Source organism: Parambassis ranga, chromosome 16 (genome assembly GCF_900634625.1).
Source record: "Parambassis ranga chromosome 16, fParRan2.1, whole genome shotgun sequence".
NCBI lineage: Eukaryota > Metazoa > Chordata > Actinopteri > Ambassidae > Parambassis > Parambassis ranga.
In genome coordinates, this window is record NC_041036.1 from 976,775 (window position 1) to 991,197 (window position 14,423).

Sequence of the window (14,423 nt, forward strand, 5' to 3'; positions counted from 1 at the left end):
GATGGAGCTGAGCAGAGTTTTAGCTCCATGGGATACTTTTCATCCTGGACTGCCAGCAGAGCGCCCCCTATGGGACACAAAAAGCTCTGGTGGGACTCTCAGAGTGGCTGGGCGTGGTCTCCTGTGGTTGGCTGGTTGATCTTCCTCTCTGCCTGTGCGTGGCTCTGCTTCGATGCTGGGTCGTCTGCCGTTAGTGGCGACTCGTGTTGCAGTGTTTCTACTGACGATTCCCACTGTTGTTCTCTTTCCCACTTCTAGTTTTGGGATCCTGTTTCCTCCAGGACCTCGCCTGTTCTGTGATCGCTCCTCCAGCCACTCCTCAGCAAACCTCCCTAAACTCTGGACGCACCTTTTGTTAATCATTCAAATTAAACTGCACCAAAACAAACAGCAATGTGTCACATGTTACCACAGGAAGAGGGCGCTCTGTGGGACGCAGGAAGGATGGCGGTTAAACAGAAGTCTTGATGTGAGTCCACCCTGTCAGCACCACCCTGTGGTCTCTGTCGTCTCATGGCGGAGGCCAGGATGACCACCTCCACATGCAGGGTGGTGCTGGGAGTTTCCCCTCCACTGAAGGCTCAGTCTTCTGTTCACATCAGTGAGGGCTGACTGCTGCGTGGATCTGGAGCAGACACCGAGCACACCGGCCTTCAGTGGAGCATAAAACAAAATGTCTGCCTGAGTTTGGGTGGAGTTTGACTGACGGCTGTGAGGGCGGGGAGGACGCATCCAGATCGACCTTCATCTGTTTCCTCAGATCTAACCCGGGTTAGTATTGATCTGTGTGAGTGACGGATGGACGCTCATGGAGGCGGACGGTCGGCCTTTGGCTGCCGGAGGTGCCGGCGTGCACACAGATGGCTGCAGTGTGACAGGGTCCAGCAGGCTGTGCACAATAAGTCAATACACAGGAGGTTAGGAGGAGAGAAGTGATACTGAAAAATGAAGAATAAACCCTGTGATCTGTCAGCCAGGAGGAACTGACCGTCACCTTTATGTTCCATGAAACCACCCGAGAGCCGAGCGCGGCCAGCAGACGCCGCCGCGCTCCTTTATGACCAGGAAACATCTGGAGAGCAGGGGAACACCAGAGTTACACCAGCCCTGAAGCCTCCTCCATTCCTGGGAAACACACACGGAGCCTGAGCTGATGTCATCCAACAAATCCCTCCAGCACAGAGTGTGTGTGTGTGTGTGTGTGTGTGTGTGTGTGTGTGTGTGAACCAAGCACTGCAGTTCCTCCAGTGTCCACTAGGAGCTGGCGTCCCCACAGAGGTTAAAACATCTAAATTCACAGCAGATGGAAACAATTTGTAAAATGAGTTTAATGCTGTAACAAACAGTCTTTATCCAAACCCTGTTCAAGCCGAGCCTGAGGTCAGGCACGCAGGGAGGTCGAGTCACCACCAGCGACCCCCTGACCTCCTGCAGCAGGTAGACCGATAGATTATTGATCAGGGAAGCACAACATAAAGCCTTTAATGACATGTTTTAAAAGGGTTAACCGACATCACTGTAAATCCACAGGATTACACAGCGCAGCTTTGATCCTGACCCACGAGATGTGTCTGATTTACCTGTGTGCAACATTTACCTGATTTCTGTGGACCAGAGTGATTTATCTACACACACACACACACACACACCCTGTGCTGTCAGTCTGGAGACGAATCAACTTTCTGTCTGGGACCTCTGACGAAATCCCACAATCCATTACACCTGAGCGTTCACTCTCTGAAAGGACCTGCCCACCTTCACTTTCCCACAGCAGTCTGCCAAATCCAGCGTGACGGTTACTAAACCCCGCTAACCGCCTCCTGTGTATGGAGCAGAAAGCGCCTGCGTCTCCCTGATGACTAAATGCTCCCCTGACTGCTGATGATGACCGAGCCCGTTCCTGTGAGACATCTAGTTTTACAGGAGGACCCACCGGCCGCTGAGCGAGGTCGAACAGATAACGCAGCAGCCGGCCTGGGCGTCATCCATCATGTCAGCTTCCAGACACAACACGCGCCGCTATCACCACGAGACGCAACACATGCGACCTTCATGTTCAGTGTGTGGTAGAAAACCTCCTCCACCTTTTATGCTGCTGCTTGTAAATGCATTTATTCCCTGTGTGTCGTCTCACAGGCTGGAGGGCCCACACATGGCTCTCATTACCTCACATACTTCATGTTTCCACCTGAAAGTGCACAAAACAAACAGCTCAACACTTTCCTCAGGGTGTGTGTGTGTCTGTGTGTGTGTGTGTGTGTGAGGGGGGGCTTCGCTCAGGCCTGTGCAGCATCCACCCATCACGCCACATACTGTTGCTTCCCTGCGAGCAAAGTGTGAGATGTGACAGTGGGACGACACAGGCGGTGGCGGACACGCTGACCAGCTTCAGTCTGCAGCAGCACTTCCTCCTCGTCCTCCTCTTCCTCCCCGCCCCCCTCTCAGCACACTGCCATGGCCTCACACGCAGCAGGAAGGCGTGAGCGAGCTGTGACCGTCATGGTGGATCCCTCAGAAACACAGACGTCCTTTCACCCGGCGCGGCGCCTGACTCCAGCAGCTCTCCATCTCTAATTGTGAAAGCGGGTCAGCGCCGACTCTCGGTCAGTGGAAGTGTTAGCGGGGTCTGTTAGCATGCACAAGTTGGAGGAGCAGTAACCACGGCAACCCCACTGCAACCACAACAAGAGGGGTTTTGTCCTGAGGGGTCACTGTGCTGACACCCCAGCACACACACACACACATTTTTCCCATGGTTCCCGGCGTCCCTGCATGGAGGAGTGTTTACAGGATGTTATCAGCGCTGGTGCCGGCCCCTCATCCCTCTCTCTCTCACACTCTGAGTGGGTTTTGGTGGAATGCTGGAACAGGATGGAGGAGTTCCAAAGGGGGAGTGACGAGGGAGAGAGAGACACTGGGAGAGAGAGAGGGAGAGAGAGAGAGAGTATATATTGTAAGGAGGCTGGTGCTCACAGGCACAGCTGGACGGCTGGATAACTGGACTACAGCCACTGGATACTCAGCTGAAAAAAGGTGAGTTTTCTCTTTATGTTCTTGTTTCCATTCAGTCGGCACTTTGCTCAGGTTCAGGTTTTGTTTTGCTGTTTGTTTGGATTTAAAAAGTCAGAATCCTTTCTATCTGAGCTCTGAGAGGAGGCCTGGTCTGATCAGACTCGCCTTTTTTCCACAAAAAAAACATTTGGTTTTTTAAAAGAAGATTTTTTTGTGTTTGTTTGGAGCAGGGGACGGTCACTCAGTGAGTAACTGATGTGGTTTTAATCAGAAATCAAATGGATTTAAATTTGAAATGTTGCACTTTGTTGTTGCACTGCTGGCATGTGACTGGATGATTGATAGGACTGAACTGATAGAAAGGCTGGAACTGATCTCATCCCTCGGTGAGAGCTCAGCCTTCGTTTCAGAGAAAAGCCGCCTGTAATGAGGAGGTCAGTGTGATCGCTTTATGAACAAGTGCAGCGGTGGCGGTGGTGGTGGGTGGGGGGGGTATGGGGGGGGGGGGGGGGTCTGCGCTCAGACCTGGGTGTGCCTTTCTTCTGAACTGAAATGGACTCCAGGGACGGAGTTAGGTCATCCGTCTCTGGAGGGTTTGGCGTGGAGGACTCTGTCTCTGGACCTTTTTCTGTTACTCATGCTGTGGACATCTGTGTTTGCTTTGGGTCTTGGCTATTGTTAGAGCAGTTTAACTGACATCCCAGCGGGCCCATTTTGTGGTGTTACACAACACGTCACATCATGAGTACACACACCATGTTTGATATTTGTTCTGTACTGCCATCCGTGAGTGGCTGGTTTCTGTGTGTGTGTGTGTCCCTGTCATTAACGGAGACTCTGAGGGCGCGGCATGAAACTGGAAGCCGGCATGTGCTGACACGACCGGCCGTCAGCTCTCTGTCGGTTTCTTTGTCAGAAAAATGTCGTCAAAGTGAAAAAATGATCACACCTGCCGAGCTCACCTGAAAACAACAGACTTCTTAAAACCTGAAATGTTTCTTTAACTTTCAGGCTCCAGAAAACAAATTAAAGTTAAATGATTACTGCAACATTTTTACCATGGCGATAAAAAATGTCTGCGACACTGGGCCGGCTGCACCGCGCCACCGTCACCAAACACGATGTAGAGGCCAAAAATCTGAGCCGCCATGTTTAAATACACAAATCATGAGCCTCATCGCGCTGCTATGCTAGCTTAGCTCTGCTAGCTGCCCGTAGCTCTGCTAAGTAATAAACCTGATGTTGTTTGCCATGATGAGCTTTATGAGGGTTTCATGTGTCTTCTCCTTTCAGGCTCCAGCAGAGGCTGTTTCAAATTTCATAATGACGATGATGAACAATGTGGCCGACTGGGTCGTCCAGAACAGAGACAAGATCGAGAAAGGCGTGGAGATCATGGGGCAGGCCTCCGAGGTGCTGGCCTCCACCGTGGGACAGCTCCACCCGGTGCTGGAGGCCATGTTCGTGGCCGCGGCCGAGTTGCTCAGCAACCCGGAGGGCAAAGAGGCCCGCTACCTGACGCAGCAGTTCGAACTGGTCAACCAGCAGCTGGAAGGGATCCAGAGTGAGATCAATCAGATCGCCCTGGAGCTGCAGAAGACCACCATGAACAAGCAGAACTTTGACCGCGAGGCCAATATGCTGAGTCAGTATGAGAAGTTCCAGGACTTTGTCAACGCCAAGCCAAAGTTCAAGGAGAAGAAGAAGGACAAGTTCCTCAGTCACTTCGAGAACACCGAAGGCGACTTGAACTTGGACGCCCTCTACAACTCCGTCATCGGCGAGAACATCACAGGAGACCCCATGCTGGAAACAGTAGTGGCCACCGAGCAGAGGAGCCGGCGGGCGGTGGAAGACTTCTGTGCTCGGCTGAAGAAGCTGTTCGTGGTGGGCATCATCGCCGTCATGGGTCACGCCGCACTCAAGGACGGAGCCGTGGGGGAGGAGATGGTGAAGAAGTGGCAGGGCCGCATGGAGGACGTGGAGAAGCGGATGAAGGCGGCTGTGGACGAGTGCACGGAGAAGTTTCCTGAACAGGCCAAGGTGGACATGGAGAACCTGCTTCAGGAGAGTCCCGGCTCCGTCGACGACAGCTTCACCAAAACTATGCTGGACGCACTGGTCAAGAAATACGACTGGGTGAGCTGGTCCATCAGGGCCTTCAGCGACCGGGAGCGCATTTTCTTCTTCAACTGGCTGACGGGGAAGAAGTACCACGGCAACGGGGGCACCAACTGGTTTGACATTTTGACCAAGAAAAAGATCAAAGTGGTGATTTCGTTCTGTGTCAACCCGAAGCCCGTCAACAAGAGTCAGATCCAGGAGCAGATCGAGCAGCAGAAGCTGAAGGGGAACATGATGGCCGTGGCTTTGGCTCTGAAAAAGAGCTTCCCCAACTGCCTGGTCCACGCCATCAACCATTTCAAGGCAGTGGTGGAGACCAACAACTTCCACGAGGATTGTTACTACTATGGAAAACACAAAGGAGCCTACCTGTGCATCCACCCCGAGTGACAGCGATCCACACGTGTCTTTACAGAGACGTGCAAATATCTCCATAAAATATAGAAATGTAACATCGTCTGTGTTGGTGTTTCATCTGCTCTGTCTGGGTTCTGTCATCGTTTGTCTGTTCGCTCTTATAGATGCTTCAGGGTCCTCTAAAAAAGAGGGACACGCCAGCTTAGTCTGAGACTCTCTGGTTCTTACAAGGACTGAGCAGCTTTACGTACTTTTATATCCGCCGACCGCTGCACGCCGTCCAGCCGCTGTCTGTCAGACACGATGTCCTCATGCTCCACCATGTTCGGCTAACATTCCTGATGTGCACTACATAGATGTGACCACAGGAGGGCGCCAGATATGTCATCTCAGGCGTCCCCTTTACAGGCTCTCCTGGGTCATGTGACTTGTTGCACGCTCATGAGTGAGGCCGAGCTAAAGGACAGTTAGCTTAGCTTTGCATGCTACCCCTGAATGCGATGCTGTTCTTCTTGTTTACTATCTGTCTCTATGCTAAGCTAAGCTAACTGCTGCAGGGAGTTCTCCATCACAGCAGACACCTTGGTGTTGCTGCTCCTAAAATATAACAATATATAAACAAAATGTCATGTTTGTGCTGCAGGGCGACATTTATGAACCAATCAAATCCTCTCCTGATCATCTGACTTTTTATTTGTAATAAAACAGAGAAAATGTGGAAGTTGTCGGTCTTCTGTGGGAGTTTAAACGCAGCACACGGTCCTTCAGTGATGCGTTCACGGACTGGGTGGAGGCAGGGTGCAGCAGCAGGGTGTGTGTGTGTGTGTGTGTGTGTGTGTGTCTGTAACACCAGAGCCACATGACCAATAGGAAGCCGCGCACAGTCTGCGCCTGACGGTTCCTCCGCAAACTTCCCTGAGGTGAGTGTGTTTGTGATCAAAGTGCGGACTGTGCGGGTTAACGGTGTGTTTACTGACCAGACTCCTCAGCAGGACCTGATCGATCAGTTTAATCGACTCTGATTACATAACATACACAGTCGATATAAACGCGCCGCGGTAAAGACGCAGAACGCGTCGTTTTAAAAACGTTCATTTCATCAGATTTAATCTGGAAGTTTTCCTGAAGTTCGGAGCCTGAAACTTTGTTCTGGGCGTCGCTGCTTTCTGCTGCTGCTCCTTCCAGGAAGTGCGCAACTTTGTTTTTTTCACGATCCACTCAGAACTCAAACCAAACCGCCCTGTTTAAGCTGCCGTGTGTGTGTCTGTGTGTGTGTCTGTGTGTCTGTGTGTGTGTGTCTGTGTGTGTGTGTGTCTGTGTGTCTGTGTGTCCTCCAGCTGAAACAATTAGAGGACGGATCGATGCCTGATCCATTAGCAGGGCGCATTAACAGCGCGCTGAGCGGTCAGCGGGCCGGTGGAGGGTGGAGGTCTGTGGGTGGCGCGTCACACTGTGACGTGGTTCATACTGATGTCTGGCCCAGAGGTCACGTGATCGACCTGAACGGTCTCCATTGTAAACATCAAAGTTTTCAAGCTGCTTAGTGGAGCTGATGATTGACAGGCTGATGACTGACAGGCTGATGATATGAATACATTCAAAATGATAATCATACATGGATCACACTGATCATAATAAGCTGCATAAATTAAAAATTAAATGTAGATTTTTATGAGATAAAATGTAGAAAGAAAGAAAAAGGAAAAGTCCATTTTAATAGAAGTTGCAGTAGAACCTTCTCCGTGGCCTTAATGGAGGCGAGAATGAAACATAAGACGATAACAGGTAAAATCACTGTGAGCTGCAGCCAGACGCAGAAAATGTGCAGATTCCTGTCAGCACTCTGTCTGAGCAGCAAAACCCACCGAGCGAGAAGACGGGGAGTCCAGCCCGATCGGACTCACTCAGCGTCCTGCAGATTTAAAGAGCCTCTGACAGGAAGCATGAGGAGCTCAGTCTTTGTCACAATACAGCACAAAAAAAGCAAGCAGAGCCCGTTTAGACACACACAGGTCAGACGAACAGGACCGGTGTCAGATTCTGCTTCTTCAGAGTGTGTATAACTGCTCATGATCATATTTATTTTACCCCAAAATATATGACTTTATGAAGGAAGACTGTCCAAGTGTGATGTGTTCATTTTTCTTTACAAACTTTCTGACTTTATAATCTCAGAAATCTCCCCCGTCTCCATGCTAAGCTAAGCTAAGCTAACTAGCTGTCATCCATGGCTCCACAGTGGAGCTGTCCTCTGCCTCCTCCATCCTGACGCTGCTGGTCTGTGTGCTGAGGCCCGGCCGCCGGACGGAGCAGACCTCAGCACACAGAGGCCAACGAGCTGACTGGCTGATTCTTTTTTTTTTGTCCATTGTCTTGTTGCCGTGGTAACCTGCTGAGTTTCACTGGAAAGCGCGCCCTCGCCCAGCAAGTTTAACCTCTTCCACTTAATCACTTCCCACGCCTGCTGCTCCAATATTGACAGAGGAGAGTCTGCAGCGCCGGCCCAAAGAAAAAAAAAAACTGATTTAGTCCTAAAAAAAAAAAGCTGCAGTTTCCAGCAGAGGGACAAGTCCCAACATGTCCGGCAGCCAGTGAGCGGAGTCTGTTTCTGTCACGTCTGGAGGAATTTTATTTGTATTAGATTAGGATTTTCCAGGTCCTGTGAACTTGTTTTTGAGCTTTATTTACTGGCTCTGTTGCCGTGGAGATGGTTTTGATGATAGAGGCGTTGAGGACTTCCTGTTTGTGTCGGGATCACATTAAAGTTTGTCAGACATGTTTCCTGCAGTGTCCACTTTAAGCTGAAGGCTTCATGTCTGACAGCGGCTCCACATGCTTTGGATGTTTAACTATGTACGAACCAGTTCTCCTCTCACAGATCAGACAGATACTCTCTGAATGTTGGTCATGTGACCGCTGACTCCATCATGGCTTCCTGCTTCCTGCTGAGGAGAGCAGGACTTTATGTTTTTTTTTAATACAACATGTTTTTGCAGACCTATAACTAACAAAGTGATGAAATATTCTCAGTGGATTTGTAATAGATGTGATGCATTCAGGGACCATCTGAAAGTTCAGAGCAGCCTGCAGCCGGCCTCTGGCATTGTTGAGTCATTGCTCACTGGGTGTGACCGGCCGTCAGCTCGAGGCTCACTCTGCTCTCTGTCTTCTCTTATCAGTGTGTGCTGAGTTGTACGAGGAGTGAGGTCCACAGTCCAGCAGCACAAGGACGCAGCTGTGAGTACAGACACACAAAGTTTCACTTTACAAAGCTTTCAGTTTCTGAGCAGGTTCCTGTTCTCCTTCTTCTCCAGAACCAGACAACAAACATGGCCGACCAGCTGCAGCGGCTCGTAGCCGAGAAGAAGGGCATGGTGGAGACGGTGATGGAGGTGTTTGAGCAGGGAGCCGAGGTGGTGGCCAGCATCGCCGGCGACCTCTTCCCCGTCTTCTCCATCGCGGCGCCGATTGTCAAACTGGCTCTGGACAACGTGGAGAGCAAAGAGGCGGCCTTCATGAAGGAGCAGTTCCAGAAGGTGCGGGACCGGCTGGAGGTCGTCTCCGAGCAGATTCAGCGCATCAACGAGGAGATCAAGAAGAGCGGCGTGGACGCGGTGTACTTCCCCGCAGAGGAGAACATCAACAACCAGTTCAGGAAGTACATGGACATCCTCAACGCCAAGCCAAAGTTCAGGGAGGTCAAGAAGAAGCTTTTCCTGGAGCATTTCGCCAAAACAGGCGGAGACAAGAACCTGCACACGCTCTACAACGCTGTGACGGGGGACAACTTCTGCGGCGAGTCTGTGCTGGAGGTCATCCTGAACTACGAGGAGAAAAGCCGGCGGCCGATGGAGGACTTCTGCGCCCGGATGAAGAAGCTGTTCTGCATCGGGCTGATCGCGCTGCTGGGCCACGCTGCTCTGAAGGGATACGACGAGGAGGACGCCCTGCTGAAGGAGTGGGGCGAGAAGATGAACGCCGTCCAGGCTAAAATGCACGCCGCCATCGAAGACTGCATCAGCAGCTTCCCCAAACAGGCCGAGCTGGATGCCCGGAGGGTGGTGAGGGACCAGCCGGAGCTAACCAGCCAGCAGCTGGCCGACGCCATCGTGGAGCAGCTGAAGAACAAGTACGACTGGGTGGGCTGGTCCGTGCGAGTGTTCAAGTCCCCCGCAGGCTTGTTCGCCAACAAGAAGGACTACCACTGTCCCGCAGGGAAGAGCCGCTTCCCGGTGTCCTCCTCGGACGACAAACTGAACATCTGGGTGTCCTACAGCTCCTCGCCTGAGCCCGTGGACAGGAACCACATCCAGCAGCTGATCCAGGGCCAGAAGAAGCTGTCGGTGGTGGGCGTGGCGGAGCTCCTGTTCGAGAAGCTGCCGGGCGAATGTGCGGTGCACACGGTGAAAAGCAGCAAAGACCTGGCCTGCTCCTGGAGCTTCAGCGGCGAGCTGCACTACTGGGAGGAGCACAAGAACGTGTACGTCTGCGTCCACTCGGCCGACCGCTGAGACGCCGCCTCACAGGAAGTGCTCAGAAACGCTATCACAAATCTGCTTTTAGTCTCTTAAACTGTTTTTCTGAGCTTAAATTCAGATTTTTTTATATAGTCAGATTTCTTTCTCAGTGTTTCAGTGCTTTTGTTTAATCCTGAAATCAGCTGTTCTTAAAAATTCTTCACTTTTTTACACATTAGAAAAATCTTCTATTTTCTATTTTTACATCTGACTCAGAAGTTCTGCGGTTTCTGTGCCTCTGTGACGTGTGCTCTGCTCTCCACTCCCAGCATCCCCCCTGTGTGGTCGGGGTTTTGGGAGCTCGTGTTTGTGATGACGGCTCTTTGTTGTGTTACTGTGTGAAGTTGTTGGTCTGGTTGTTGGTCTGGCGTCCAGCTGTCAGACACAGATTGTGTCAGGCTGTCTGTCCTGATAAACACGCTGACCTCGCCCTGCTGGGGGGAAAATGGCCGCTGCACGTGAAGACGCCGTGCTGCGAGCGTGTGGAGGCGGAGTGTGTTTACGTACAGATGCCTCACATAGTCGGAGGTTTTACTGTCACATTAACCCTTTGTGGTTTGAGGCGGTTTCTGATCAGAGTCACTACACGTCTGTTTTTATCTTCACTGTATTCGTGTTTCTTCTGTTTGTGTTGAGTCCTTAAACTCTGCTGTCAGGGAGGTTAAACATCATCACACTGATTGATGGCTCTGTCATGTGACTCCTGTTTGTCTCACGTGGGATGACTTCCACGCCGTCCTCCTCCCTGCTGCTCTGCAGACGGAACTTTCGAACATGTTTCCTCTTGTTTCCTCACAGCATGTACGAATGTAATAATAATGTAATAAATCCTTTAAATGAACTGTGTGTTTGTTGTTGTGTCATCTGTACATCTGGTCGGGTGGAGGTGTGTGAGGTGTGTGAGCGCCCGGAGCAGGTGGAGGACCTGGGTTATTAAACAGTCAGCTGTTTGTGGAGGAAAACAAAAACCAGAGGAAGAGGGTATTCTGGGCTCAGTGTGGAAACACCCTCGGTGAGCTGTTATTATGTGGTTCTGGTTTTTCTATCTTTGGCCTCTGCAGTGTAACAGTCACACACATGAACGAGTGCAGCACAACACAAAATATGTGTCCACAACAACACTGGACAAACATCTGACGGACCCGCTGGGACAGAGACGCTTCTGTCCCTGGAGGTGGTCTGAGCCTGATGGATCCTGAGCTGGGCAGAGGGAGGCCTGGCGTCCCTGTTTAGGCTGCTCCCCCCGGTGATGTCAGCAGGAGAAGCAGTAACATCAGTGAGCAGAGGGACACACACACTGTGTAGTTTTGTGTTTTTGTGTTTGGTCTCAGCTGTTCTTTGTTTTGTTTGTGTTTTGTTTCCAGGTATTTCCTGTTTTATTTTGAAAGTCTTGTTTCCCTGTGTCTCTGTTGCTCTTCCTCCCGTGGTTCCCTCCTTGTTGATTACCTGCCCTCACTGTTGTTGGCCTGTGTCTTGTTAACCCCTTCTTCTCTGTGTGTCTTCAGTGTGTGTCTGCTGAGTCCTTTGTGTGTGTGTTTTGTTTGTTATGATCTCTCGTGTTGTTTTCTTTGGTTTTGGTTTTGATTCCTCTTTTATTTTGAAAAGGCCTGTTTCCTGTGTGTGTCTGTTGTACTTCCTCTTGTGTTCCCTCCCTTTGTCATCCCCTCCCCGCCCTGATTGCGTTCACCTGTGTTGTGTTTGAACTTTGTGTTTGATTGTTGGAGCTTGTTTGTGGACTTGTTCGTTCTTTGTTGAGTCTGTGGTTGTTGTCCACCTTTAACTCTTTGCTCGGCTCTTTGTGAAGCTCACTTTGTGTTGGACTCGCCTTGCTGTCTGTGTTTGATGAGCCGACTCCCTCCTCTCTTTATTCTAGCTGACTGTGTCGCATCCAAACCCTGGATGTGAACGTAGCTCTGTGCAGCATGAGCGGTCCGGTGTGGCCTTCAGAGGCCTTTAAAGCTCGGACACACCCTCGTGCAGTGAGCAGCTCTCCATGAACGTGTTGTCTTAACGTGTCGGCCGCACAGCTGATCAGGTTCATGCTACAGCCGGGAAAAGATTGTGGCCTCAGATAAAATCTAAATTTCTTCCATCTGCAACAAGCTTCTCTGCCATTTTCTTAGTTACCATGGGAACAAGGCCCGCCCTGTCCAACACGTATATATATTCATTTAACCACATGAGGGTGCAACACCCTGGTGGTTTCTACACCCGTTGGTAAACACAGAGCTTCCTTCAGGTGTTGGTTGGTTGGAGGGTGGTGCAGGTGGAGGATGAGGAGGAGGGGGCGGAGCCTCTGGGGTGAGAGAGTCTCTCAGATTAATCAGCTCTGATTTAAAGCCCATAAAACATGATGAGTGGTCAGAGTCAGGGATGGCCTCCTCTGACCAGCAGCCTCCTCAGCAGGATGTCAGGCTGAGCTTCACAGCAGAGCTCCTCCCCCTGCACCACCCGACGGAAGCATGTGACCAGCTTGTTTGTTTTTTGTTGATTTTTGTTTTTTTTTTTTGTTGAAGGTTACGCTGAGGTGACGGCTGCAGCACAATGTGTTCCTGCAGAGCGGGCGAATCGTTTCGCGGCCACGTGATGTTTTTCTGCGTTCCTGCGGTCACCTGACGCGCCGCGCTCAATGCAGGCCTGTGTGGCCAAATCACACTGATGGAGGAGTCATCCTGCTCTGATTAAAAGCATCACTTCACCTATTCAACCGTTTCGGGTCAACAGCCCCTTCAACCCAGCGGGCGTGGCAGCGCTCACAGAGGAGGAGGAGGAGGAGGAGGAGGAGGAGGGACGGAGCGACGACTGGTTCTTATTTCTGTGTCGTACTTTATTCTCATCACAGGTCAGTGCCCTAGAGGAGGACAGGAAGTGGTGCCCACAGCACCCCCTTCTGGTGGGTGTGACCATTTCATTATTATAACATGTGTTGGCTCAGGTAGAGTTGTGTTTGTGTGATGAATTGGAACTTTTAGCTTATTTTTGTCCCATCAGGATCTCATCCAGATGATTGATGATGATTGGCGCCTCCATGTGGTGAAACACTGCATCTGTCAAAAAATGGCAGAGAAGCTTGTTGGAGAATTTGACCTTTTTCCCCCAATAATCCTTTCCAAGTACTTTTAAGTCCTAAAGCTGAGCAGAAGTGAAAATTAGAAGTGAGGATGATCCGTCCTGACTGAAACCAGTCAGAACAAAGACAAAGGGCGAAGACACACCACCCAAAACACACCGGGCTGCTCTGGCTGTAAACAGCTGATCCGAGTCATTAGCGTGTGGTTAGCGAGGTTTGTGGCTCTCACTCCGTTGTCTTAGGATTGTTTGGATTTGGGCTTTGTTTACAGACAGCTGTGCTGCCCCCATGAGGCCAGGAGCCTTCTCTTGAATAACATCTGTCCTGCTGGACAGACCTGTCCTCTCCATGGGGAACACAGCGTCTCTCTGCTGCTGTCACGTCATCGCTCTTTACATACCAACGTCCGGGCAAGACCCAACAAGCTGCGTGTGGAAGGAAACTCTCAGAGGTGGTGTCACAGTCAGACCTGCTTCTGTTTCCACAGTGTAACCTGAGGCTCTGCTCACAGCCCGTCCCAGGACTACGAGCGTCTCCGGGCTGCTTTCTGTTCTGACACACAGGAAATGAACTCTTCCTCTCTGTGTCCACACTGAAGCTCACTATATGATTGATTTGAATTCACCTTGATGATTTAAAATCAAGCAGATATGTGTGTAAATATGTCTTATTTGTGTTTGGCTGTTCACATAAGAAACCAGACACGATGATTCATTAACTGCTGCTGAGTGTTAACCCTGTGCTGTACCTTTAAATACAGTGCTCATCATTCAGGATGGAAATATGTGAAAACACAGACATACCTGCGGCTTTGCATTAATCCTCTCGGTGTTGTGCAACAGGCGTCAACAGGCGTCAACAGGCCGACATGAAGCACCTGTTTTTAAACAGGATGAATGTTGCAGGTGCATCATGTCCACGGATGATGAGACCAGATTCTGTGTGGTTGTGATGAGCAGAGTCCTTGATATTTATTAGCATGTTAGCATGCTAACATGCTAGCTAGTAAAACTACTGTGTCCATGGCAACAGAGACAACAGTGTGCAGGGTGCTGAAACACAGAGTGAGCACCATCTAGTGGCCAGAAGGTGTCACAGCAGCCATCTGACACTCTCAGTGCAGCACGCTGTCTAAAGGTGAATGGACACCATGTGCCGGCTGGGTGTAAAGGGGTGAATGCTGTTCACATTATTGATTGATTGTCCATGATTAATCAATGTGAATCAGTTTCCAGACAGTTCAAACTTCCATTCATCGATCGTTGTTGCAGCTTTAGAGCAGATCATGAGGATTTGAATCATAACTCTGTCTGCACAGAAACACCTCTTCACACTGTGTGGAA

At 50.6% G+C, this 14,423-nt stretch overlaps 1 protein-coding gene across 3 annotated transcripts; it reads left to right on the forward strand.

Moving 5' to 3' along the window:
• Nucleotides 1-2,879: 2,879 nt before the first annotated feature.
• On the forward strand, nt 2,880-10,851 carry LOC114448552 (protein rapunzel-like). 3 transcript variants are annotated; one of them, XM_028425570.1, is made up of 3 exons: nt 2,936-3,033; nt 8,673-8,730; nt 8,808-10,851. In XM_028425570.1, the coding sequence occupies exon 3, from the start codon at nt 8,823-8,825 to the stop codon at nt 10,002-10,004; it is 1,182 nt and encodes a 393-aa protein (XP_028281371.1). In that variant the 5' UTR covers nt 2,936-3,033; nt 8,673-8,730; nt 8,808-8,822; the 3' UTR covers nt 10,005-10,851. The 3 variants fall into 3 exon arrangements, with proteins under 3 accessions (XP_028281369.1, XP_028281371.1, XP_028281370.1); XM_028425569.1 differs by lacking the exon at nt 2,936-3,033 and adding an exon at nt 5,529-6,413; XM_028425568.1 differs by lacking the exons at nt 8,673-8,730; nt 8,808-10,851 and adding an exon at nt 4,306-6,214 and having other exon boundaries at nt 2,880-3,033.
• The last annotated feature ends 3,572 nt before the right edge of the window (nt 10,852-14,423 follow it).

Coding starts and splice junctions, on each gene's coding strand:
- LOC114448552 (XM_028425568.1), top strand. CDS start 4,336: ATGACGATGATGAACAATGTGGCCGACTGGGTCGTCCAGAACAGAGAC.